Source organism: Lepidochelys olivacea (genome assembly GCF_965140295.1).
Source record: "Lepidochelys olivacea isolate rLepOli2 genome assembly, chromosome: 3".
Lineage (NCBI taxonomy): Eukaryota > Metazoa > Chordata > Testudines > Cheloniidae > Lepidochelys > Lepidochelys olivacea.
Window position 1 is genome coordinate 38,858,522 of NC_140413.1, and position 26,641 is coordinate 38,885,162.

Below are 26,641 nucleotides of genomic sequence, written 5' to 3' on the forward strand. Positions count from 1 at the left end.
GCAAAAGATAAGTTAGGAAAAATGCAGAGCGAAGGAGTATGGAACAAGATGTGGGATGAGGAAGATTGGTATCCACTTCCATTCCCTCTACCTGGATAGAATGAGATTTAGAGGAGTTCCTGGAAACTTTACCTGGTCTGTGACCAGCGGTTTTGCCTCAGTTGCCTGAAATGCCTTACAATTCAAACTGGGAATTTGCAGAAAAACCTCAGAAAGGGGTTTAAAATTGGAAAAATTATAAACTGCTTAACTGAACATAAAATGGGTGGTGATAATATCAGGATCCTTTGTCATGCTTAGGATAATAATTAGTTTTAGAAATAAATCTTTAATTAAATAAAAATTAAGAATAGTTTAAATTAGAAAATACAATGATGGCAGCTATAGGGGTTATGTAATGGGAAATCCCATGGGAATGTATGGGAGCCCATAGAAATAAATAGGGATGATGCAATCAAGGCAAGGTATTGCATCCCATAGAAATACACTGTAGCCCATAGAAACAAATGGGACTTCCAGACAGGAAGTAGCTAGGGGTCATCTAAAGGTCTATAGCAGCTTCACAGCACATGCTCACGAGCATTGTTCTCAAGCAGCTCTTACAGAAGCAGCAGCAGTCCACACAAGGTTCTGAGGTTGCCCTGACAACGGCCATTTCTGCCACTCCACCAACAGGAGGCCACCACAGCAGCTACCAATCAGGCTTCCATATCTGCCATCTGAGGAGAAACTTCACCTCAGCAGGAGCAAGCGGCCACCCAACGCAGCCACTATCATCTGTGATTCAACCCCTACAAACGGCGATCTCTAGCTACTGACATAGCTGAAGGACCCTTGTAAGACAACTCAGAGGGACTTTTAAGAAGCCTTCTGTAAGTCTTTTATCTTAGCATCGCAGAGCGTATGGGTGCCAAGTGTAAATGAAGTTGGATGTATGTGGTCTGAGTGAGATCTTCTCCCTACCCATCTAATAATTGCCTGATCAGCACTTGTTGGATGCTTAGTATTAAGTATTTAGTATTAAATGTTTAACTGATATATTTTCACGTTTTATTGTTCTATTATTATAAGGCATAGAGCAGTGGTGGGCAACATGCGGCCCGCAGGGTGCACGTTGCCCATCAGGGTAATCTGATTGCAGGCCATGAGACATTTTGCTGACATTCCTGGCCAATGGGAGCTATGGAAAGCGTCAGGCTACAGGGAAAGGAAGCGGATGTGCTCTGTCTTTACTAATATGTTCCAGTGTCCAACAGTTTGAAAACATCTAAGGTCAGAAATAAAATAGATCAGATAAATACCTTTAATCAAAAAAATGACAACCAAAAAGAGAAAGCTAGAAGACGAAGATCGAGAATTTCAAAATGATTGGACTGAGTCTTACGCTTGTATAGCGAGTTCAGCTGGACTCCCATTGTGCCTCATTTGCAACGAGAAATTATCCAACAATAAGAACTCAAACCTAGAAAGACATTTTGAAAAGAAAGATCGGACGTTTGCTGAAACCTATCCAGCTGGAGATGTGAAGAAAAAAGCAGTAGAGGAGCTCCGATGCAAAGCAGAGTAAACAAGATGTACGTTTGCTAAATGGATGAAGGCGGCAAGCAGAACCACTACTGCTAATTTCGTGGCATCTCAAGAAATCGTCAGAAGAGGGAAGCCATTCACAGATGGAGAATATGTGAAAGAATGTTTCATTAAAACATCTGAGCACCTCTTTGGTGATTTTAAAAACAAAGATGAAATAGTTAAGAAAATTAGAGAAATGCCATTATCTGCGAAGACTGTAAAGGACAGAACTATTAAGATGGCAACAGACGATCAGCACCAGGTTTTTCTATTCCCTGCGATGAGACATGCGATGTGGATGACATCACTCAGGTTGCCTTACTCGGCAGATACGTTAAAGATCAAGGTCCTCTAGAAGACTCAAAGGACAAACTTGGAGCAAAGATATTGCATCTGCTGTCACTGAACATCTGAAACAAAAATATATTGACATAAACAGAATAATTTCTATTGCTACAGATGGAGCACGGTGCATGAAGATTTCATTTCTTTACTTAAAAAAAGTATGGAGCACGATGTAATTTCATTTCACTGCATAACCCACCAAGTGCCAAGAGGCACTGTGTGCACAAACTTTTCCAGAGGAAATCTCAAAAGTAATGGAAATGGTCATGCAGATCATTTACAAAATAATCATCGGCAGTTTTGTGAGTTTCTTTGAGAAGTGAACAGCCAATATTCTGATCTTCTCATGTATATCAAGGTAAGATGGCTTTCCAGAGGCACAGTCCTGGTGAGGTTTGTGTCATGTCTTGAGGAAATTAGGGTGTTCCTCCAAGAAAAGGGCCTTAAATATACAGCACTAACAGATCCTCAGTGGCTGCAGAAATTCAGTTTCATGGTGGATTTACCTTCTCTTTTAAACGTGTTCAATCAGAAGCTACATAGGGAAAAGGAAATACTGCAATTTCGCTTCTGAAAGAAGTTCTTTCCTTTGAATGAAAGCTGTCTTTGTTCGCAAGGAACATTGAGACTGGCATGCTAGTGCATTTCCCAACACTGAAGCAATACAAACAAATGACTGTGACTTTGACATTAAGTTCCTTGCAGAAACAGTCATCCAAATGCAAGCTGCCTTTTCTGACTGATTTCATGAGTTCAGAAGGGAAAAGGCCACTTTGTCATTTCTGTTGAAACCGCTTGAAGCTGACACTTCTGCATTAAATTTGTAGAAACAGATCAACTCAAGTAGTGGACATGCAAGACAAGGATTTATGGAATTCAAAATTGAAAGATCTTGTCACTGAACTCGAAAATCTGGAAAGGCAGAAATCCACCCTGGGGCTACAACACAAGTGGTCTGAAATGGATGACCTTAAATGGCAAGACCAGATAGAATCATAGAATATCAGGGTTGGAAGGGACCTCAGGAGGTCATCTAGTCCAACCCCCTGCTCAAAGCAGGTCCGATCCCCAATTAAATCATCCCAGCCAGGGCTTTGTCAAGCCTGACCTTAAAAACTTCTAAGGAAGGAGATTCCACCACCTCCCCAGGTAACGCATTTCAGTGTTTCACCACCCTCCTAGTGAAAAAGTTTTTCCTAATATCCAACCTAAATGTTCAATGACTTCCATTGCACTTCAATGTTTGGAATTGTCTACCAGATCGTACAGTCATCTGAAGAAATACATATTTGGGCTTCTCTCAATCTTCGGTTAATGTACTTCTGTGAACAAGTGTTTTCCAACATGAATTTCATCAAAAATAAACTGAGGAGCCAAGTGCAAGATATTAGTCTTGAGTTCTGCTTGAAAATGAAAATTACAGAATATTCACCGAACATTGAGCAACTCTCTAAAGATGTCCAACAGCAGAAGTCACATTAAAAGTATTGGTGAGTAGCAATAACTTTAATATGTTCAATTATTATTATTAGTTGATAAATTTTAACTCTACAAGAAGCTTTGCATCTCATGTAGCTCTCGAAATATTTTGGTCAAAGACAAAAACAAAAAATGGCTCTTCTTTTTTGAAAAGTTGCTGACTCTTGACCCAGACAAGACAGAGGGATTATACAAGAGCTGTAAGTTTGATTTTCTATCAATTTTAAAGAATAACTTTGTGTGCATATGTCAATAAAGCTGGATGCCTGCTTTTAAGTGTGACTTACTCAACCCCATTCTGTGAGAGGCCGACCACTGCTCACAGAATAGTAACTGTTAATTCAGTTTTCTTTAATGCTATATTGTAGTGCTGTTTTATGCATACGCATCAGGGACTTGTATGGTACTTTGTAATAAGTCCATTTTTTTTATTAGAGGCCTTATGCATATGTATAAAAAATTCAGTGTGTGCAAATATCACAACATTGTATTTGTCTTAGTCTGTAGTCTCTTGTACCAGTTAAAAGTATGATCTCAAAGAGTAATCCAATTGTGCTTTATTACCTCTTATACATTGTATTTTTTCCCTTTTCATTTCTGCTTTAATTGAACATACTATAACCACCTAATTTTCTCTCAATAAATAAGACTTTGTTTTTGAAGATTTACTGCTTGCTTGTCTATTCTTGATTGGAGGGCTGTATCCATGTTCTTTCAAGGGTCAGCAAAGTTAACTTGCTTCCCTGGCAATTCCTTTAGGGCGGGTTGGTTACCGGTTTAGGTAAATTGGAAATTAAAGTTGTAAATTAGAAATATTATTTTAGGCAGTGTACCTGGCTTAATATAATTGAATTAAAATCTTCTGGTAACAACTGTTCCATTAATTTTGCCTTTGACCAATATGTAACATCTGCCTAGATGGACCCTTGGTCTGATACAGTATGGCAATGCCTGTTTTCCTACAAAGTTTACACACGAACTCTGCACTGGCTACCACTAAGCATCACATACAAAATTCTAAACAGCCTGGGCCCACCTATGGGAGGCAACGACTTCCATTGTACTTGGAGCTTGTCAGAAACATAGGGACCTTTGTCTTCGGCAACCCACTAAATCTAAACTGGGCCAAATTCACCAGAGTGTTCCACTCATAAAAAGAGAATCTACATTCTGGACTTGCTGATGTTTGTGTGGCCTTACAGTTAGTTCCAGGTATAGCACACTTCAGTCTGCAGTCTAGTCCAAATGTAAAGATGGGGCCATAGGTGTGCGCACGGGGTGTGCCGGATGTGCTCAGGCACACCCTAATCAGGGCTGCCCCAAGTGCAAAAAAAAAAAAAGGGACAGCCGGATTGCCAGAGATGGGGGGCACGGGAGTCCGGGGTAGGGGGGGCCCTGGCCCGGCCTCTCTTCTCTGCCTCTGTTCTCCCCCGAGGGAGCAGAAGCTTGGTGGTGCTGCGCACCCCAGGCTGTGTCCTGCTGCTCCACAGCAGCCAAGCTCCTGCTTCTTCCCTCAACCTGCAGCATACTCGCCCCTCCTCCTCTCACTCTCTCTCCCTGCCCCCGTTCAGCTGTGTACTGGGGAGAGAGAGGAGGAAGCGGAGAAGAGGCGGGGGCAGGGCCTTGGGAACGGGGGTGGAATCCCTTCTCCAGCCCCCTACTGTGAACGGCTCAGAACAGGGGGCTGGGAGAACCCCCACAACTTCAGCCCACCTCCCCAGCCCTGACCCCAGCACCCCCCTCCCACACATCCAACCCTCTGCCCTGACTCCTGCACCCTCCAACCTCAGCCCTGACTCCTGCACCCCTCACACACCCTGCCCTGACTCCTGCACCCCCTCACACACTCCAGCCCTCTGCCCTGACTCCTGCACCCCCCACAACCCGTCCTGACTCCTGCACCTCCACACATACCCAACCCCCCACACCCCATCTCCTGACTCCTGCACCCCCACACATACCCCCCAAGCCCCATGCCCTGATTCCTGCACCCCCCCACATCCCCACCCCCACCCTGAGCACCAAATGGGGAGCTCCTGCGCCCTCCTGCCCATATATTCACCTGCACCCCTTGCACTAAATGGAAGCTGCCCCAGGTAAGTGCTTCCTATTCCTTACATGGGCGTGTACTTGGCGCAGTTCACGCCCGCCCTAGACACCTGTCCCTTTTGCGCATGAGGGAGACACTGGTGCATGTATATCTGGCGTGCGTCAGGTTGCAGCCCCTATTCTGGCTCCTTCTAGATATATTATTTTCCACTGCTCAATCCATTCACACATCAGGGCAGAGTTCCTCTGGGCAGCATCTGCTGGCTCCCTTGACACCTTAGAGGAGTGGTGGGTTTTCTGCTTGGTGTCCCCATCAGGTTCCCCTCGTTTAGCCCTGTGACCTCACTCCCGTTCCTGTTATATCTTTAGTTGTCCCCCACAAACATTTAGAATCCCGGACCTATACATCCTCCCCTTAAGCTGTGGGGAGATCCTTTAGCTTCTGCCAGCCCACTTCTTGGATCCCAACAGGACCACACTTCTAGGGCTACAGAGCTGACATGGGGAGTGGGAGGCAGCTGCTATCAACTTCTGGCCAGGTTTACTTCGACTCAGGTCCGGGTGCACTACAGCGTGGATGCCTAGAGCCCTAGATTCCACCACAGAACAAAAAATTTGTAACCTAGGATTAAAATGCAATGTAGACGCTCAAGTCCAGGGTTCCCTCACATGGGTCTGCTGACTGGACTCCGAATAACCCTAGTGTTTTACATTGCAATGTAGACATATCCAGAGGCACTGAATAACTGTAGTGCTGACAGAAAGATGTTTCTTCTGCTTCACCCTCTTCCCAGGCCCCGTTTATCACAGTCACCTATTTCCCACAACAGACACCCCTTCCCACCCATAGACGTGCTACCCGGGCTGTGGAAGGGAACTGAGCACCCCAGCAGGATAGGAGCCAAACGTAAGGTCGCGCACCTCCCCACCCTGCTCCAGCGCCAGGCAGGCAGCAATGATCGCGGGAACGCCTCCCAGAGCGGCCCTGCCCAACACCCCCTGGCAGCCCTGCGAGAATGGGGCACCAGGGTAGCTTGGCTGCGCTGTGTAAGTGCAGGAGAAGGGTGACCCCCCCAACAGACACCTGCCGAGCCGGGAACGAGGCTGCGCAGAAAACACCAACACCCGCTACCCCTTATCGCGCGCGCGCTCGCTGTCTTGCCCTGTATGTGCTGTGAAAGGCCGCGAGCCCTAACGTCGTTTCCCCATCTATCTCGCGGGATTTCCCCCCTAACTTCTCGTGAGAATGAAGGGAGGCGGCCTCGGCAGAGATGGAGCCGCCGCAGCGCGTGCCTACCGGCCTCCCCGCGATACTGGCGGTAACTTCCCCCGCCCACCCTGGCGAGGGGAGAGAGAGAGTGCGCGCGCGGGGGTGGGGGATCTTCATCAAGCACGGGAGGGAGGGGCCGTGGGGCGGGACGATGGATGGGTGAGGCCGGGGATCTGTGCGGAGCCGGTGGGTGGGGGGCGGTGAGGGGGGTATTAACGGGGCCCCGCTGGGGGGGACTGTTGGGCTCTGGTACCTCAGTCTGTGGAAGAGGGGGAATTCGGCTGCCTTTGGGGCAGTAATCAGGGACCTCTGGTACGTGACGTACCGGGCGTTATTGGGCTCTCCCGTATTCTGGCGGCGGAAAGGGCTCTCTGGGCATGAGGGAGTGAAGCTGTCCAACCCCTCCTCACACAGGCCCAATTATGGGTGTCCCTGGCCTCCGAATGTATGCGAGGCCCTACTTTGCAAACACTGGTGATGTGAGGCATCCCACTGCGTGGAAGTGAAGTGACTCACACGTGTAAGTGTCCGTAATGTCACAGACCAGTCTGTTTTACTTCATTTTCTTTCTTTAAAGGAAGCTTTAAGTTGGGGCTGTCTGCTTTCATGTTAAATCGTTTTCTTAATCTGCATTCCAAGGCTGAGCTTTTCTGATGTCAGTAATTTAGAAGAGTAAAGTAAAATTCCAGGTTTGCCAGGAACACACGTAAACCGTCTAAGATTGTTATATTGTTAATACGTAAGCCTAGAGTAACAAGGTTAGTGTGGGTACACGCAAGATGAAAGTTTTTTCTCTTTCGTAAAAGTTTCTTAGTTGATTTTATGTTTTGTCTGCAGCAGACAGACTGGTCTGAACCATGGCTGTTGGGACTTGCAGTTTTCCACATCCTCTGCTTTCTGATCACTTACTTTTCATTCCAGCGCTACCACCTGCAGATAGGGCATTTTCTCTGCATGGGTGAGTAGAGAATTAATAACTTACCTGAGTTTGTGTTTCAGTTTGAAATCGGCATCCATATCTTTAAAGTTATATATATTATTATACACCTTCTCTATTGCACACTAGTGATTATAATTTTGTTTGCGTTCATTTGTTATTATATACGATCACACATCACTTAGTAATGTAATATACCACTCAACAGTGTGTGTGTGTGTATGTGTGTGTATATATATATATATATATATATATATATATATATATATATAACTTCCCCCTTTTTACTATAATAGGCCTGATTTATTTGTGCCCTGTTTCCCAAACAGCTTGAACTAGTAACTCAAAAAAATAGTTTAAATCTTTTGGTCTTGTTGAAGACTTGGCTTTGCTTAATTTAGGGTGGTTTTGTGGTTGAGAATTATTTAGCAGTTAAGTGGTTTGTATGTACTTTGTGTCTATATTGGCCGCATTGAAGATGACAAAGTTGAATAGCAAGGAGGTAGTCTTGGGAAGAATGGGGACTCTGTGTTTTTTTAAAGTGTTTACTGTATGGTAGCCTTGTCTGAACACACAAGTTTAAATAAGCATGTTCGGTAATTGATCAGCAACGTAACAACGTTAACCAGTACGACTTTAAGTGAGGAGTTACTATATATAAAAATGTGTATAGACTCGGAACTGATCACCAGCTGTGCATTTGTCAAGAAATGTTCAACCTAATATTAGTTTCCTTCTGTGATCCAGTTGCCTTGGTGTATTGTGCTGAATATATCAATGAACTGGCTGCTATGAATTGGAGGTAATTATATTAACTTTTATTTTCATATTTAAATTTTGCTTTTATTGGGAATGCTGGTTTTTCTGTACAGTCCTCAAAGGCAATTTCTAAATGAAGTGTCACATCCCTCAACAGTGGAAAGTAGGATAATGAATGGTTTCATTAGTTAACCAAAAAAAACATTACAATTATAATACAATATGTGCTAAGTATTATATTTTGTTTAGTAGTGTATACCTAACTCTTATCCTTAAGTGAGAAAATGGATTGTTTTTATGCTTTGACCATCTTTAAAAATAACTTTACAGATTCAGGTTACTTGGTTTTTGTTTTAGTTCAAACTAACCCCAGAAAACGTGTGAAAACTCTTAAGTAACAAGTGAAAACAAGGTTAGGTGTGTTTTTGAGAGGAGGTGGAAGGTATTTTTGCTTTTGGTCATGAAATTCATCCATATTTTTATTTGTGCAAGAACATTGAAATTTTTGCATGATTGGTCTCTACTCAAGAGACATAATGCTGGAACAGCAAGTTGTGATAAAACTTGTCTGTTTATATGTCTGAGTCAAGCCTGGGCGAAGTGGGAGGTATGACTTACTGAGGTCAAACTTGGGTGCCTAAAACTAAGCACATAGGGCCAGATTTTTAAGGGTATTTAGGCACAAAGTTGCACATGGGCAGCTGGTGGAATTTTCAAAAGTGCACAACTACCTAACTGCCACTGAAATCAATGGAGTTAGACACCTAATTGCTTTTTAGAATCCCATTAGATCTGCCTCTGTCAAGGTTCCTCCCCCACTCTGAACTCTAGGGTACAGATGTGGGGACCTGCATGAAAACCTCCTAAGCTTACTTTTACCAGCTTAGGTTAAAACTTCCCCAAGGTACAAATTAATTTTATCTTTTGTCCTTGGAATAACCACTGCCACCACCAAAAACTTAACTAGGTTTACTGGGAAACGTAGTTTGGACACGTCTTTCCCCCCCAAAATCCTCCCAACCCTTGCACTCCACTTCCTGGGAAAGGTTTGGTAAAAAGCCTCACCAATTTGCGTAGGTGACCTCAGACTCAAACCCTTGGATCTGAGAACAATGAAAAAGCATTCAGTTTTCTTACAAGAAGACTTTTAATAGAAATAGAAGTAAATAAGAGTAAAGGAATCACCCCTGTAAAATCAGGATGGTAGGTACCTTACAGGGTAATTAGATTCGAAACATAGAGAATCCCTCTAGGCAAAACCTTAAGTTACAAAAAAGACACACAAACAGAAATAATCATTCTATTCAGCACAATTCTTTTCTCAGCCATTTAAAGAAATCATAATCTAACGCATACCTAGCTAGATTACTTACTAAAATTCTAGGACTCCATTCCTGGCCTATCCCCAGCAAAAGCAGCATATAGACAGAGAGACACAGACCCTTTGTTTCTCTCCCTCCTCCCAGCTTTTGAAAGTATTTTGTCTCCTCATTGGTCATTTTGGTCAGGTGCCAGCGAGGTTACCTTTAGCTTCTTAACCCTTCACAGGTGAGAGGATTTTTCCTCTGGCCAGGAGAGATTTTAAAGGGGTTTACCCTTCCCTTTATATTTATGACAGCCTCTCTAGGTGCCTATATGCCTTTAAAAATCTGGCTCTTAATCTGTATTTAGACACCTAAAAAAAATTGGCCTGATTTTTTTCAGAGGTACTGAGCATCTATATCTTCCCATGACTTATGAGAGCTATAGGTGTGCATCACCCTGAAAATTAGGTGTTTTTTATTTAGACATCTAACTATTGATATGTGTGCCAAACTTAAGATATGAATGCTTGAAAATTCTGGCCCGAATGCTTAAATACTTCATGTATTCAAATATCGTGAATAATTGAAATTGGTGCCTACAAAAGAAGGGCTATTTCATAAATGTAAGTGTGTGTTTTCTTTCTGATGCGTAAGCATAGCTTCCTAATGTGAATGTGCACAGACAATTTTCAAAGAGGAAGTTGTATCTATTAGTCACTTTGGGTATGTCTACACTGCAGTTGCGTACCCACAGCTGGCCCATGCAAGCTGACTTGGGCTTGCGAGGCTTAGGCTAGGGAGTTAATGTGGTAGCCCAAGTCAGCTGTCACAGGCCAGCTGCAGGTTTTTAATTGCAGAGACATACCGTCAGTTGCGGTGTAGATGTTGGGGCTCAGTTTGCAGCCTATCCATTAGGATCCAATGTGGGAGGCTCCTTGAGCCCAGGCTGCAGCCGAGCCCAAACATCTACACGGAAGATAAACATCCCGAGTCAGCTGGCACAGGCTAGCTGCAGGTTTTTTAATTGCAGTGTACATATACCCTCAATTCTACCACATTAACAAAAATATTGTGCAGAAGTGAAAGGGTAGAATTGGTTACAGTATGCATACAGGCAGAACATACATGTACAGGAATTATTTTTTATTGAAATGTAATGTATGAAGTATGCTGAGTAACACATGTTTTATTTATTTCAGGTTATTTTCTAAATACCAATATTTCGATTCAAGAGGGATGTTTATTTCCCTAGTATTTTCAGCTCCCTTGCTGTTGAATGCTATAATAATAGTGGTATGTGTTTAATTTAAGTTTATATTTTCAATAAAGCAGATTATAAATTTAATGTGTCCACATTATATGTAAATATATTTACTTTTTCAGGTTACCTGGGTTTATAAAACATTGAATGTAATGACTGAATTGAAGAACCTACAGCAAAAAAGAAGAGCAGAAAAAGAAAAGAAAAAGTGAATATTGATTTATTTTTAATAACACTTTATGTAACCATTCCTTCCATTTTATTAATATACATATATATATGGTACTCTTTCCCACCCACCCCCGTCTTGAACTCTGGGCTTGTCAGCTACAAATGGTCATTGTTTACATGTGATATGAATATGGCCATGCAAACAGAAAAAATCTGATCTTAAAAAACCTTCATGCTCTTTACCATACAGTAGTTTGTTTTGTGCTGAGCCAATGTTTTAGCCTCTGCTAGATTAGACTTTCATATCTTCTGCTCAATAATCACTAGTCTATAAATTATATACTTATTTCATAGGCTGCTCATTAAGGGTCTGATTTGATATCCATGTAAAGTTAATTGGAGCTTTGGTACGGATTTCAGTGGGTACAGGATTATACTCCATCTGTGCTTACAGTGCTTTATTATGAAATTAAAGTGTCAATACATTGAAAAACAACTGTAAAAAAAAGTGTTGTGGATCTCGTGCATCCCACCAGGTGTATGTTAATAAGCAACTTTTACAGAATCAGTTTACAAATAAAAAGGTTTGTTTTTTTTCCTAACTCTCACTCCTGTAAATTTAAGCTGAGACATGGTGGTCAAGATGGGTTCTGAAAAAGATTTGGCGGTCATGGTGGATAATCAGCTGAACGTGAGTGCCCACTGCAACACTGGCCAAAAGGACTATTGTGATCCTGGAGAATCTCAAGTAAGAGTAGGGAGGCTGTTTTACTTCTGTATCTGGCACTGTTGCGACCACTGCTGGCATACTGTGTCCAGTTCTGGTGTCTACAGTTCAAGAAGACAATTGATATATTGGAAAGGGCTCACAGGAGAGCCACAAGAATGATTTAAAGGATTAGAAAACATGCTTTATAATGACTGAGCTCTTTAGGTGGGATCCCAAAAGGGACTTAGACATTTGCCACACAGCATCACAGTGCCTAACTGTAGGCAACAGGAGCAGCGGGACCCACAAAGCTGAGATAGCATTTAAGCTTCCTATATGATGTATGGGAAGAGCTAGGCACCCAAGGATGTGATCTTCAAAGATAGCACACTAGCCAGGGAGTCGCCTAAGCTAGCAATGGCAAATGCTGACAAGAGTGGTGTGTCCTAAGACCCAGCTGTCTGTCAGAGATAGTGCCTGTCTTTGCTTAGCAAGCCATGTCAAGGAACCCATCTGGAATCAGGTGGCTTAGGAGCCTACAGCATTTTTTTGCAGAAATGAGTTGGAGGCCTCTAGTGTTCCGTACAAAATGGGGCACTGCCTACTTGATAACTTTTAGTACAGTGGAGAGAGCACTCACCTGGGATGGGAGAGAGCCAGATTCAATTCCCCTCTCTGCCAGAGGAGGAAAAGATTGGATTAGGTGGTCTCCCACACCTCAAGAAGGTGCTATAATCAATGAGCTATGGGATATTGTGATGTGGGTCTCTCTCAATCTCCTAAAATGTTCCACTGTGGATACATGATGTTTGAATGGAGGAGGGTGACTGGATGCAAGATTTTCCACTTCCCAGGTTGGTGCTCTAATCACAGTGCTACAGTCATATTCTCTGTCACCCAATGACTGTTCCACTGTGGCTAAAAACCTAGTTATTGGGCCAGAGCCGAATGCAGTATAACTGAAAAGATGATCTGGTACAGACTTCCAAAGAACATATTAACATTAAAGACTGAATATTAATCTACATAAGCCAAATAATAAGATCCCAAGTTTACACACACATATAAGCTTGAGTAGTCACCTTAATGCCAGTGAGACTACTCATAGGAGTAAAGTTAAGCATGTGCACAAGCTTTTGAGGGACATGGGCCCAAGTTTGTATCACAAGTGTATTTAGGTTGTGGTAAACATGTTCAGTGATTTGGCTGCAGATAATTTCCTTGATCCTCTATACAATAAGACTGACTATTGAGAGATCAAGTATAGCTGTGTAAAAACTCTTGCCCCTCCAGTGGAAAAAGTAGGATTTTGTGAAAAGAGGTACTGGTTGTTTGCCATACTAGGACTTCATAAGTAAGAAATCCGCCATTTGCAACAAAATGTGTTCAGTGTTGTAAATGGTTATAAGTCACCTTTAATCTAATTAATAAATTTGCACAATCTGTCCTTTTAATGTGAGATTAGGAAAATGAAAAATAGTTTTTCTAAAACTGTATGAAATTTTCATGGGATCAGCCGTTACAAACAAAACTGCTATTTCTGAACTTAGACATAGAAGAGAATTCATAGAGCAGTTCTCTTAAGTTTTATAAATAAATATAACAGGGAAAAAATAAGGATCCCTTTCTGTTTCCAAGCATCCCGTACTCTCTTTGTCTTTTTAGGCGCTGATCTTGCAAGCTGATCAGTGGGGACAGTTCTCTGCACCTTTGTGGAGCCGAACCAAAATCAGGGAAGCTTGTGCAGGCCCAAGAGTCCACCCACACAGATTTCCTTATAAGGGCTGGGCCCTTCAGCATCAGGGACATGTCTCACTTTGTCTTGTACAGCAAGACAACAGTGTTGGAGCATAATAAATAGCATACTACAATCCTGAACAGAGTAACACACATGCCAATATAAAAACTTTGATAAGTAAAAATGACAGTTTTAGCATTGAGGAAGTTGAATATCACCATAATGATACAATAGTTTGCATACTTTTAAGTGGATAGAAGCTGGATATTTTCTTTGTTAAAAATCAATTAATATGAAAGCACAGTGGCTTTTTTTTCTAAAGTGTGGATATGTGCACATTGGAAGAGAATAGGTGCCAAATCAATAAAGTAGGTATTTTTAAAAATTGGAATAGCTTTTTTTCAGTTCCAGGAAACTCTCAAAATACACTTTAGAATTCTAAGTATAATTGAAGCAGCACATGGTTTTAAGTCTTCTCTATTAAAAGGTCTCTTAAAGGTAAATAGCAATATGTTTAAGAAAAATAATTTAGTCTTATAAATTAATGACTACAAACTGAGACAAATGTGATTTTTTTTCCAAATGTTATAAAATGTAAATAACAAAAATATTCCAGCATTTTCCCCCCCATGGGATTATCAAGCCTTACCTACGTTGATTACTTTTCCTTTAGATAACCTTTTCATGTAACGTTATGAAGGAAATTTTAAGTTTTAGAGTGAGGGAAATACATAAAAGAATAATAAAAAATGGTTTTCAAATTATTTTTTTTAAAAAGTGTTTTTTAACCATAAGGGCATCCCCCAGAGAATTAAACGGAAAGTGGTGATTGTGTTGGTTATAATAGGAATAGATTTATGAAGTGATGGAACAATAAATGTAACCTAAAAGCCTACTTGCTGACAAACCTAAAATAATTACATCGTTAATTCAGACAGTTTTTGCTGGTTTCAGCTTTCTATATGTGTAAGTAACTTGGGACTAAATTTTTATTTGTGGTGGAAAGCCTGAATCAACATGCTTTGCCTGGAAGATTTCAAAGGAGGTTTTGTGAGAATGCTCCAGGTTCAATGACAAGGAGTCTAAGATACAGCCAAGGGATAGCTGCTCTACTAACTACTGCAGACTTTGGGCTAAAAAGGGGAATTTGGTCATTGGATTCATGTAGCTTGCAGGGACAAGCTTCACCTCCAGCGTGCCCTGATCTCTTCTCAGTGCTACAGGGAGAGTCACTGTGGAATAATGCTAAAAGGTGCATGAGGAGTATGACGTCCACCTGCCATCCTTCCTGTAGCCCAGCTTTCGCTGTATTTGAATCATGGCAATTCTGGGGCATTATGTGCCTTTTCAAAGGGGGGCAGCTAGGACTGTGCCCTAAATATCCTAAAGAACCCTAAATGCAATAGAATTTGAAGTTATCATTCCAAATGCAAAACTGGTTAATGAACTGAGCTTGAGGTGAATTTGCCCACAGACACTTGATTCGGCTCTGTCTGGGAACTTGACAAGAGGAGGAGGAGAAGAAAACACAAGCCTCCAAAAAGAAGTAGGAGTCGGTTTTTAACAATTTTCATTCTATATAAGAGGGCACACTCTCTGGCTTGGAACATGTTTACTGAAAGTAATGTGTTTCTTCAAGTTCAATAAGACAAAGTCAGATTATTTTGCCCCCTTTTTATTTTAAAGCTAAACTAAATCCATTAGGAATGAGGACACCTACTAGTACTGGCATAGACACCAATACAGCAAAACACTTAGGGCTAGATTTTTGAAAGGTATTCAGATGCCTGAAGACACAGATTGGTGCCTAATGGGATTTTCAAAAGTTTTTAAGCAAGTTAGGCACCTAACTCCCATTGATTTCAATGGTATTGACCATTAACTCTAAAACATGAATTGTTGATGGGACTACTCACATGCATAAAGTTATGCATAGACTTAAGTGCTTTGGTGGATCAGGGCCTCAAGTAGCATACTCACTTTGATAAATTTATCATGTATGCATTTCAGAAAATGTTCAACATAGCTTCTGTCAGAGTACTATATTAACTTTAAAACTAAGCTTTTTTTTTTTCTTTTTGTAAAGGATTGTCATATATCGGAGGAAGGGTTTGGTTTGCTTTTTTTACGTAGGTTTTAGTATAAAAATGTTGGGAAAAAGTTTGAAGTAAGAAATAACTTGAATTTTGGTGATCAAAATTACACTGAAGTTTTGGGCTCAAGACTAGTTATAGATCAAGAAAAGGTCAAACAACTGGGTTTTTAAAAAAAAAAAGAAAAAAAAAAAAAAGCAAGAAAGAGGTTATGTGTTAGGGGTTCAGATGATAAAGAACCAAATTTCTAATTAGTGAATATTTTATTCCTCCGTCGTCATTGTTTTGAACAGTTTCTTACATACACATATATTAGTCTTATGCTTTTTAACATGACTGGGGAAAAATACTTGCATACACTGTAACTTTACAGCGTGAATAAAACCAGTTTGTGCAAGTTGTTAGACTTTAGTTATCTCAGCACAGAAAACTCAAATACTATGTCTGTTCATATTTGTATCCAATGTAAATATTTTTAAATGCAAAACACCCCTTAAATCTTGTATATGTTCAAGAAATATGGGTCAGTTTTGAGTATGGTAATATTGGTTTGCATCCAATACAGGTGTAATATGAGTAGGGACTACTACAGTTAATTAAACTAACCAGTGAATGGCAATGGTTCATACTCAAAAACTGATTTATTTCTCTTGCAGTATTTTCCATACTACCCATCACCATAGTAGCTAAGCAACTAATTACAACATATAGGAATGAGCAAGAATGTTTAGACTGTAAACACTTGAGAGCAGATACTTTGTGTTATATATATTTTTACTACTGTAACGTGTCCCATGCACTCATGATTTAAATAAAACCCTCTACAGGAAAATCACTTTAAAAGGATAATTTATGCATCACAGTGCACTGTAAGGTTCAAATCCAGCAGACAGGTATATACTTAATGTAGTAAAGTTAAGCATGTTGGTAAGGGCTTGCAGGATAAAGGCCTATTACTGTAAATAGATTTTAATTAAATAGTAGTGGAATTGGTTAAAACAAAGCAAATTTCTTAAAATGGACAAACTCCAAGTGCCAGTTACGACATACACACAAACTTAGCCCAGAATCAAATGAACAGCATAACCTAGTTAGAGCAGGGCTTCTCAAACTTTAGCAACGTATGGGCCCCCATTTTGATTTTTATTTTTTTGCAGATCCCCAAGCTCCCTCCTCAGGCCCTGCCCCACCTCTTTCCGCCCCTGCCCCTCCTTTTCCCTGCTTCTTTGTGCCCCCATCCCTGCTCCTCCTCCTGCACACTGCTGAACAGCTGTTCCCCACTGCATAGGAGGCCGAGGGAGGGAGGGAGGGAGGGGGAAGAGTTGATCACCTGGGCCCATGGACCCCCTGGGGAGTACCCTCATGGACTCCCAAGGGTCTGCAGACCCCAGTTTGAGAAACTCTGGGTTAGATGAATAAGAGACAGATTCCAAAGTCGAGGGCCCTTCATGGGACGCATCATACCAAACTAGTTGTTCAGATCTTAGGACTGTAAGCACCTCAGAGACCTCAGTTGTCGTAGAAGGAAATGTGCAGAAAGGCAGTCTTTCATAAATTAGGACCTAGGGCTTTCTGAATCAAGGTGCAGCCTTAGAAGGGAATGTGAATAAGAACAGCATACCATTCTGGGACACGGATACGGATCTTTGATCATACAATAGAAATAATGATGTTTTAGTAGCACCTCAACTGGTCTAAGAATCCATATAGTGGTATCTGAATATATTTGTGGATGTCCAGCCATCAGCACAAGCTCGATGTGGATAAAACAACTAATTTCCCCCCCCATGCTTCATTCCCACTACCTCTCTTTCTCAATCACTGTTGATAACAGCACTGATATTGATAACATTGATCATTGATAACGTTGTTATCAACAGTGATCTCAATCACTGTTGATAACATCCTTCCTGTCACTCAAGCCTGTACGCTGGGTGCCATCCTTGACTCAGACTTATCTCTAAGTCCTCTCTGTGACCTATGGTGCCTAGGGCAGCCCTCCCTGGAAATTCCACGGTCAGGGCAGGCTACAAAAGGGAGAGCAGAAACGCCCAAGGCTGGTGGGTAACACTGACTTTAAACTCCTCAATCAGTCACAAACTCTGCTTCTGATCCCCCCCACTGGTGAGCAAGAAGCAAAATCACACAGCCCCTTTATTGTTTTCTGGCTCTCTGGCTCCTAGTCAGCCCAGAGGTTCAGTGCCATGAGAAGTTATTTAAAAAACTCTGCTCACATATACAAAATGTTCTTCTGACCCCAAAGGGTCAGCCACGTTACCAGGTCAGTGTAAGCTTGGATAAGCAGGCTAGGCAGTTCTTATGCCAATCTGTCTGGGAGTGTCACCCAGATGCACAGCATATGTTTGAAATACAGATATACCCTACATATCTATAACATAAACAAGATTACAAAATACCCAAAGATTACCCAAAATACCATGCTGCTAGCCAATCCTTTAGTGTCTAAAACTAAAGATTTATTATAAAGAAAAAAGACCAAGAAATGGTTAAATATTAGAGCAGTCACATACATACAAAGACTTCAAAGTCCATATATCAGGTTCCTAGTGGTATTGATGAATTTGCTGGCTTGAAAGTCCCTGTGGAACACAACCACAGCTTGGATGGGTCATTCAGTCCTTTGTTCAGAGCTTCTATTGTAGAAAGGTTACTCCAGAGGTAAGAATCAGAAATGAAAAGAAAATGGAGAAGATGCAACTGCCTTTTATAGTCTTTTGCAATGCAGCTTGAATGTCCTTTGTTCCAAACACAAGCTGCCCAGCACGTGATCTGGAAGCCTTAAAGTTCTGTCCATAGGCATGCCCCTACATGCCTTTCTGAGTCATAAGGTGCATCCCTGACCCTTTCAATGGGTTCATTGTACAATTTATGTCCCTTGATGGGCCATCAAGCAGGCTAGGCAATTCTTATGCCAATCTGTCTGGGAATGTCACCCAGATGCACAGCACATGTTTGAAATACAGATATACCCTACATATCTATAACATAAACAAGATTACAAATTTATAACATTTTCTCAGATACCTCACATGGCATATCTGACACAACTCTTTGCCATTTTACAGTATTGGTAGTCATAATATCCTAAAGTGTTCCCCAGATTCCATACAACATCACACTCACACCCAAGCTATGTCTAAGACTGTCTATACTGTATGGTGGTGCATACTACAGGGGTATAAATTGCAGAGTGCATCAAAGTGTGCTGTTTGAAAGAGAACTACTTTAATGCAAACTAGCTACCTTTAAATTCTCTCCAGCAGTGTCCACATGGGGCAGTTAGAGTGCAATGCTTTGGTGCTCTTTGTAGTTCATGCTCTCATAGTCCCCACTGCGGCACAGCATAGACAAAACTTAAGCCTTACTCATTCTTTTTCAATATCATCTCCAAGGCTTGGTCTGACCCAGCAACTTATGTCGGTATAACTACAATACTCAGAAATGTAGAAAATCCACACCCCTGAGTGATGCAGTTATACCAACTCCCAGTGTAGACAGTGCTATGTTGATGGGAGGGCTTCTCATCAGCATAGCTAGTGCCTCTCAGGGAGGTGGAGTACATAAGACGACAGGAGAAGTCCTCCTGTTGGCATAGGAACAGTCTTTGCTGAAGTGCTAGAGCAGCACAGCTGCAGCCTTTTAAGTGTAGACAAGCCCTAATATATGTCCTTTCCTGTCCATCCACACAGCTAAAACTTTCATCAAGGCTGTCATCATCTTGTGTCTCGATTACTACAACATCCTTCTCTCTGGCCTTAACAAATGTAATCTTTTGCCACTCGTATCCATTCATAATGCTGCTGTAAAGATAATTTTTCTGAGGTGTTGCTTTAAACTTGTTACCCTTTCTTTCCATCCACTGGCTTCCCTTTCACTATTGTACCAAACATAAACTGCTTGTCTTCACTTTCAAGGCCCTTCACGCTCTAGCCCCACCCTATCTTTCATCTCTCATTCAGCATCACAATTTTGACTCCCTCCTCCAATCAGCCCATGATGTCAAACTCCATCACCTACTTGTTACATTTCCAAAAAAGTTCCTTTCTGCTTTTTTCTACCCTGCCCCTCACACTTGGGAGGAGCTCCCCATAAACATCCACTAAACTAACTCATTCTCCTGCTTCAAACCTGCCTCCCTCAAACATTTCCTTTGCCATGATACCTTCAAAGAACTTGACAAAAGCTAGGCTGCCTATCATGCTGATCAATGATATCTCATTGTTTCCTTGTACTCCCCCATTGATCTGTTTATCCATCTGTTGTCTCTTGTCTTGTACTTAGATTGTAAGCTCTTTGGGGCAGGGACTATCTTTTGGTTCTGTATTTGTATAGCATTTAGCGCAAAAGGCCTTGGTCCATGACTGGGGTTTTTAGACACTAATAATGCAAATAATATATATATATATATATTTTTGAACAAGACATGAAACTTGTCTTTACATTATTTGTTTCTCTCTACTTTCAATCTTCAATAATTATTTGTCACCAGTCAAGAGTTTTCCCTAAACCTGTGTGTGGTAGGAACTTCACACCCCAGAATGATCCATTTTAGAACCTTTGTTATAGGGTCATATATCTGAAATCTTGTTCTAAACTGTGCTTTGGGGATTACTGAGAGTAGTCAGGTTCCTAACACTGCAGCTGGCTCTGAGAGAAGGTGATTTGTGAGATTTGTACCTGAGAAAAAGACAATAAAAAACAGGCAGCTGAACAACCAAGTAAGTAAATAATAAAACTAATGCCAAAACTTTCAGTCCTGTACAGCAAATATTTTGCTATAAAATACTGGGGATCATAACCCTTTTGATTTCTTAAACACATTCTACCCATTTCTATGTTGTAAAATAGGATCAGTGAAAGATTTAATGGCTCTGTTGGTTGGAAGGTGCTGAAGGTTAGTCGTTAGTAAGGCCATTAGTAAATAATCTTGCAGTTCTTCATTTTCTCGTTTAAAATGAAAGATTCTTTTTCTTATTTTGTTTACTCTCTTGCTTGGCATCAAAAAAGAAAATAATCTAATTACTGTACAATAATTACTACAGAAATTCAGTACTGAAAACATCTCAAAGCTCCCACTATTCATAAAAGCTCATCTGAGCTAAAACATCCAGCCACCTAAAACAAAGAATGCTCAATCCAAAGCATGACTAAACAAAACAAATTCAGTCACAGAGAACATATTCCAAAAGTGGGGTCCTGTAACTGAGAATGCCCTACTGCTGACCTGGGAACTAACAGCCAAAGGCTCAGCAGACCTGGATTTGTGCTGGAAATGGCCCAACTTGATTATCATACACATTGTAAGGAGAGTGATCATTTTAGATAAGCTATTACCAGCAGGAGAGTGGGGTGGGGGGAGGTATTTTTTCATGCTTTATGTGTATAAAAGATCTTCTACGCTTTCCACAGTATGCATCCGATGAAGTGAGCTGTAGCTCACGAAAGCTTATGCTCAAATAAATTGGTTAGTCTCTAAGGTGCCACAAGTACTCCTTTTCTTTTTGTGAATACAGACTAACACGGCTGTTACTCTGAAACCTGTCATAGGGAAGAAGATTATCTTAACTGCCCACCACTAACATAATGGGTGTTTTAAAAATTCTTATAGATAGGTGAATTACACAGAGTGTCATGCACTCAAAGCTACTCACCCCACATTGCAGTGAAGAGACATATCAAGAGCTGCTCTAATAGAATGCATTAATCGGCCCACAGGTAACAGTGACATAAATAAATGCAGTGAAATGCATTTCAAAGGAAAGGATGCAATCTACTAGAAAAAGGCATTAAGAACCACCACAACTTTATGCATAATTCTGAAGTAGCTTATAATGTGACACAGACAATTGTGACATTCAGGCTATCTTGTCTACATGTGTGTATGTCAGAAAAGAGGACATAGGTGTCAGGACACAAGTATTGCATTCTGCCCCAGACTCACCAAAAAGCCATGGCGTTCACTATTTGCAAAATAGCCATGAACAGATTTATCTGCAGAGAAATCACGTCAGAGAAGAGGCTAAGGTTGTGATCTATGCATTTGAGCCTATAGAAAAAAACAGAAAATAAAGAGTTCAAGCCAAATCCCACTGAAATAGGAGACTTTCAGCTGAATGTTGGACTGGATCTTAACTGCTTAAATGAAATTAAAATATCTTTAAAAAATGAATAGTATAATTAATTAATTGAAAGATAATTTAGTGTCGTTACAAAGACATTTTAATTTGACTAATGGTGACTGACCAATAAGAAAAATGTGTGAAAAATTAAAATTGCAAAACATCAGAAATGTTTTTATTGAATTTTTACAATTTAATCTTCCTCTGAGAAATGCCAATGCCTCTACTCAATTCTTGACTGTATAATACACGTCTCCTAGTTCATTGATTAGTACACAGCAGGATTGGCAGAATCATCTGCTTCTCTCTAGATTATAAAAATGTGTTTAAAATATTTTAGCTGGATGGATCTTTTAAATTGGAACCCTGAAAGATAGCTTGTCATCCCAATTAAAAGACATCACCATTTAAAATATTCCAATAAGGTCTTAAAATAAAATACTGTGCTGAATGAAAATACCAGAACAAACATTATATTAGTTGCATTTCTTTTATATTCGATCCTTATTTTTTCATCTTTTAATCTTCATTTGTCAACTTCTGGGTTAAAAAACTAGCTATCAGAGTTTTACACTGAAGTAAGCAACACTGAACCCCTTAATGCTCGCTGAATGTATCCCTTTTAAGCAGATTTATGTTAATTATATCCCAATTAAGCAACAGTCATTACCATACACTATGATTAGGCTAAACTGGTCTCTTGAGAGATGTCGTTATAGAGTGGCCATCTCATTTAAGTTTAACCAATTAAATGTACTCTGGATCTGTGTTAACCCATTAAAAGTAAGATAAACTAGGAGACATGCATGATTGTGACAATTAAATATGTAATTGGCAATATTATATCTTGCTATGAAACAATCAGTTTGAACTAATAACCTGTAGAGGGCTCCATTGGTATGTTGTATTGGAACTACTTAATATATTTTGGCATCTACTGTAATTTAATCTAGATTTGATATTAACTCATTTTACATGGTTTTAGCAAAGTGCAGAACATTGAAAACGTACTGAAATGGGGAAAAAAGTGTTGAAAAGACAGATTTAAGGTAGTTGAATAAAGTACAATACCCACAAAAACTATCTGCACTTATAGTTTGGATGCATTAATAGAACTAGGACAGTATTGCTAACGCAAAAGTTCAAAAATCATGAGTCATAACATTTACAAAAGGGTGACATGTTTTTTGTCCATCTTCAGAATTTTAAATTTCCCCACCCCTAATTTATGTGGGAGAATTACAGTGTTTCAAATGTATCACAAATAATATAGTTTTGACCCTTCCAGCTGTACCTCTCCCTAGGGTACTCAACTGAGATTGGTGCAGCCTCCTTGTGCTAAGCCCTGTAAAAGCATATGGTAATTGTGTGCTCTGAAAAGTTTACAATCTTATGCAAAGCATAGAGTTGCTAACACGGGAGCTGCAATTGCATCCCACCAAACTTCTCTCATGTAGGGCCACTAAACATCCATGTGATGGGAACAACTTTTAATCTACTGAGCTGAGCTGAATTCAAACTGGTGAAAAACGGTGGAACTCATTAGACTCAGGCCTGGTCTACACTATGGGGTTAGGTCGAATTTAGCCGCGTTAGGTTGATTTAAAAATGACTGCGTCTACACGACCAACCCCATTCTGTTGACCTAAAGGGCTCTTAAAATCAACTTCTGTACTCTTCCCCGATAAGGGGAGCAGCACTAAAATTGACCTTGCTGGGTAGAATTTGGGGTAGTGCAGACGCAAATCGACGGTATTGGCCTCCAGAGTGCTCCATTATGACCGCTCTGGACAGCACTTTCAACTCTGATACACTAGCCAGGTACACAGGAAAAGCCCCAGGAACTTTTGAATTTCATTTCCTGTTTGGTCAGCGCGGTGAGCTCAGCAGTTTGCAGCAACACAGGTGACCGTGCAGTCCCAGAATTGCAAACGAGCTCCAGCCTGGCCCAAAAGGGAGACACTGGATCTGATTGCTGTTAGGGGAGAAGAATCTGTGCAGGCTGAACTCCAATCCAAAAGAAGAAATGCAAATATATTTGTCAAAATCTCACAAGGCATGTTGGACAGGGCTACACCAGGGACACACACACAGCAGTGCTATGTGAAAGTTAAGGAGCTCAGGCAAACCTACCAGAAGACAAAGGAGGCAAACGGTCTCTCTGGGTCAGATCCCCATATATTCTGCTTCTATGAACAGCTGCATGCCATTCTAGGGGGGGGACCCTACCACTATCCCACCATTGTCCGTGGACACCTGCAAGGGGGGAGTCTCACGTCACACAGAGGAGGATTTTGTGGATGAGGAAGAGGAGGATGATGAAGAGGAGAAGAATGCGCAGCAGGCAAGCGGTGAATTCGTTCTCCCCAGCAGCCCGGACCTTTTCATCACCCTGGAGCCAATACCCTCCCAAGGCGGGATCCCCGACCCTGAAACCGGAGAAGTCGCCTCTGGTGAGTGCACATTTGTAACTACAGTACAGGGTTTAAAAGCAATAGTGTTCATGGTCACCTAGTTGAAATAGGGGAATTTTTGTAAGGGAACAGTAAAAGGACGCCATTCATGCTGGGCTGTCTGCGTTTGGCTAAAAAGGATCATCCCAGAGAATAGCCACGCAGTGGGGAAGGGGTGAAGGGATCATCTCGGAGAATAGCCACACGATGAGGTAGAGGTAGGTGTGTGCTGCACATCTACCCGAATACTGCAGCCCCTCCTTTTAAATGTGAAACCCGACCCACTGCTTGCTCTGGGAAAGGGAGGTGCTGCAGTTTGAAAACATTCCCACATGTTATGAAGGCATAAGAAGCCCTCTTCCTTTTTATCTCCCCCCAGGTGCAAATGTTTCTACGCTCCTCCTATCATTTCCATCCCTGAGGTTATCGCAGATTAGAAGGCGAAAAAAACATACTCGCGATGACATGTTTTCCAAGCTCATGCAGTCCTCCTGCACTGATAGGGCACAGCTTCATGCATGGAGGCATTCAGTGGCAGAGCCCAGGAAAGAAGTGAGTGTGAAGAGCGGAGGTAGGATGCGATGTTGGGGCTAATGGGGGAGCAAACGGACATGATGAAGCATCTTCTGGAGCTGCAGGAAAGCCAACAAGAGCACAGATCTCCGCTGCATCCACTGCATAACCGCTTACCCTCCTCCCCATGTTCCATAGCCTCCTCACCCAGACGCCCAAGAACACCGGGGGAGGGTTGGGGGGAAGGCTCCAGGCATCCAGCCACTCCACTCCAGAGGATGGCCCAAACAACAGAAGGCTGTCATTCGAACAGTTTGATTTTTAGTGTGGCTACAATAAACAATGTGGCCTTGTCCTTCCCTCCTCCCCCACCCCACCCGGGCTACCTTGTTGCTATCTCATTTTTTTTTAATTAATAAAGAAAGAATGCATAGTTTCAAAACAATAGTTACTTTTATTTCGAAGGGAGGAGGATGGTTGGCTTACAGGGAATTGAAATCAACAAAGGGGGTGGGTTTGCATCAAGGAGAAACACACACAACTGTCACACCGAAGCCTGGCCAGTCATGAAACTGGTTTTCAAAGCCTCTCTGATGCGCAGCATGCCTTGCTGTGCCCTTCTAATCGCCCTGGTGTCTGGCTCAAAATCGGACGCCAGGCGATTTGCCTCAACCTCCCACCCCACCATAAACGTCTCCTCCTTATTCTGACAGATATTATGGAGCACACAGCAAGCAACAATAACAATGGGAATGTTGGTTGCGCTGAGGTCTGTCTGATCTAGTTAGCAAACAGTGCCAGTGAGCTTTTAAACATCTAAAGGCACATTCTACCACCTTCTACACTTGCTCAGCCTATAGTTGAACTGTTCCTTACTACTGTCCAGGTTGCCTGTGTAAGGCTTCATGAGCCATGGGAGCAAGGGGCAGACTGGGTCCCCAAGGATAACTATTGGCATTTCAACATCCCCAATGGTAATTTTCTGGTCTGGGAAGTAAGTCCCTTCTTGCAGCTGCTCGAACAGCCTGGAGTTCCTAAATATGCAAGCGTCATGCACCTTTCCTGGCCGTCCCACACTGATGTCGGTGAAACATCCCTTGTGATCCACCAGTGCTTGCAGCACCATTGAGAAGTACCTCTTGCGGTTTATGCACTGGTTATGATCCACCACAGTTAGGGAACCCCATTGCAGCAAAGCCATCCAGTATGAGCTGCACATTTCCCAGAGTCACTACCCTTGATAACAGAACGTCAATGATTGCATTGGCTACTTGGATCACAGCAGCCCCCACAGTAGACTTGCCCACTCCAAATTGATTCCCGACTGACTGGTAGCAGTCAGGCATTGCAAGCTTCCACAGGGCTATCTCCACTCTCTTCTCAACTGTCAGGGCAGTTCTCATCTTGGTATTCCTGTGCTTCAGGGTGGGGGAAAGCAAGTCACAGAGTTCCAGGAAAGTGGCCTTACGCATGCAAAAGTTTCACAGCCACTGGGAATCATCCCATACCTGCAACACTATGCGGTCCCACCAGTCTGTGCTTGTTTGCTGGGACCAGAACCAGCATTCCACTGTATCAACCAGCCCCACTGCCTCCATGATATTCCAATTGCCACAGCCCGTGCTTTCAGGAATGTCTGTGTCCATGTCCTCATCAAAATCCTCCTCGTGCTGGCGTCTCATAGCCCGGTTCTGAATATACTCCAGGATAATGCACGAGGTGTTTACAATGCTCACAACAGCAGCGGTGACGGTGAGCTGAGCAGGTTCCATGCTTGCTGTGGTATGGCGTCTGCAAGAGAGCAGAGTTGCAGTGGAAGCAGTGACAACAGTTAGCAGTCGTACAGCACCC

General features: G+C 41.9%; 1 protein-coding gene across 4 annotated transcripts; it reads left to right on the top strand.

Moving 5' to 3' along the window:
- Positions 1-6,604: 6,604 nt before the first annotated feature.
- TMEM18 (transmembrane protein 18) lies at positions 6,605-25,165 on the top strand. 4 transcript variants are annotated; one of them, XM_084624571.1, is made up of 7 exons: positions 6,605-6,761; positions 7,550-7,670; positions 8,397-8,451; positions 10,912-11,005; positions 11,096-11,181; positions 24,040-24,277; positions 24,657-25,145. In XM_084624571.1, exons 1-7 carry the CDS (start codon positions 6,714-6,716, stop codon positions 24,696-24,698), a joined length of 684 nt encoding a protein of 227 aa, XP_084480697.1. In that variant the 5' UTR covers positions 6,605-6,713; the 3' UTR covers positions 24,699-25,145. The 4 variants fall into 4 exon arrangements, with proteins under 4 accessions (XP_084480697.1, XP_084480696.1, XP_084480698.1 ...); XM_084624570.1 differs by having other exon boundaries at positions 6,649-6,800; positions 7,553-7,670; positions 24,657-25,165; XM_084624572.1 differs by having other exon boundaries at positions 6,654-6,761; positions 7,553-7,670; positions 24,657-25,163.
- Positions 25,166-26,641: the final 1,476 nt, after the last annotated feature.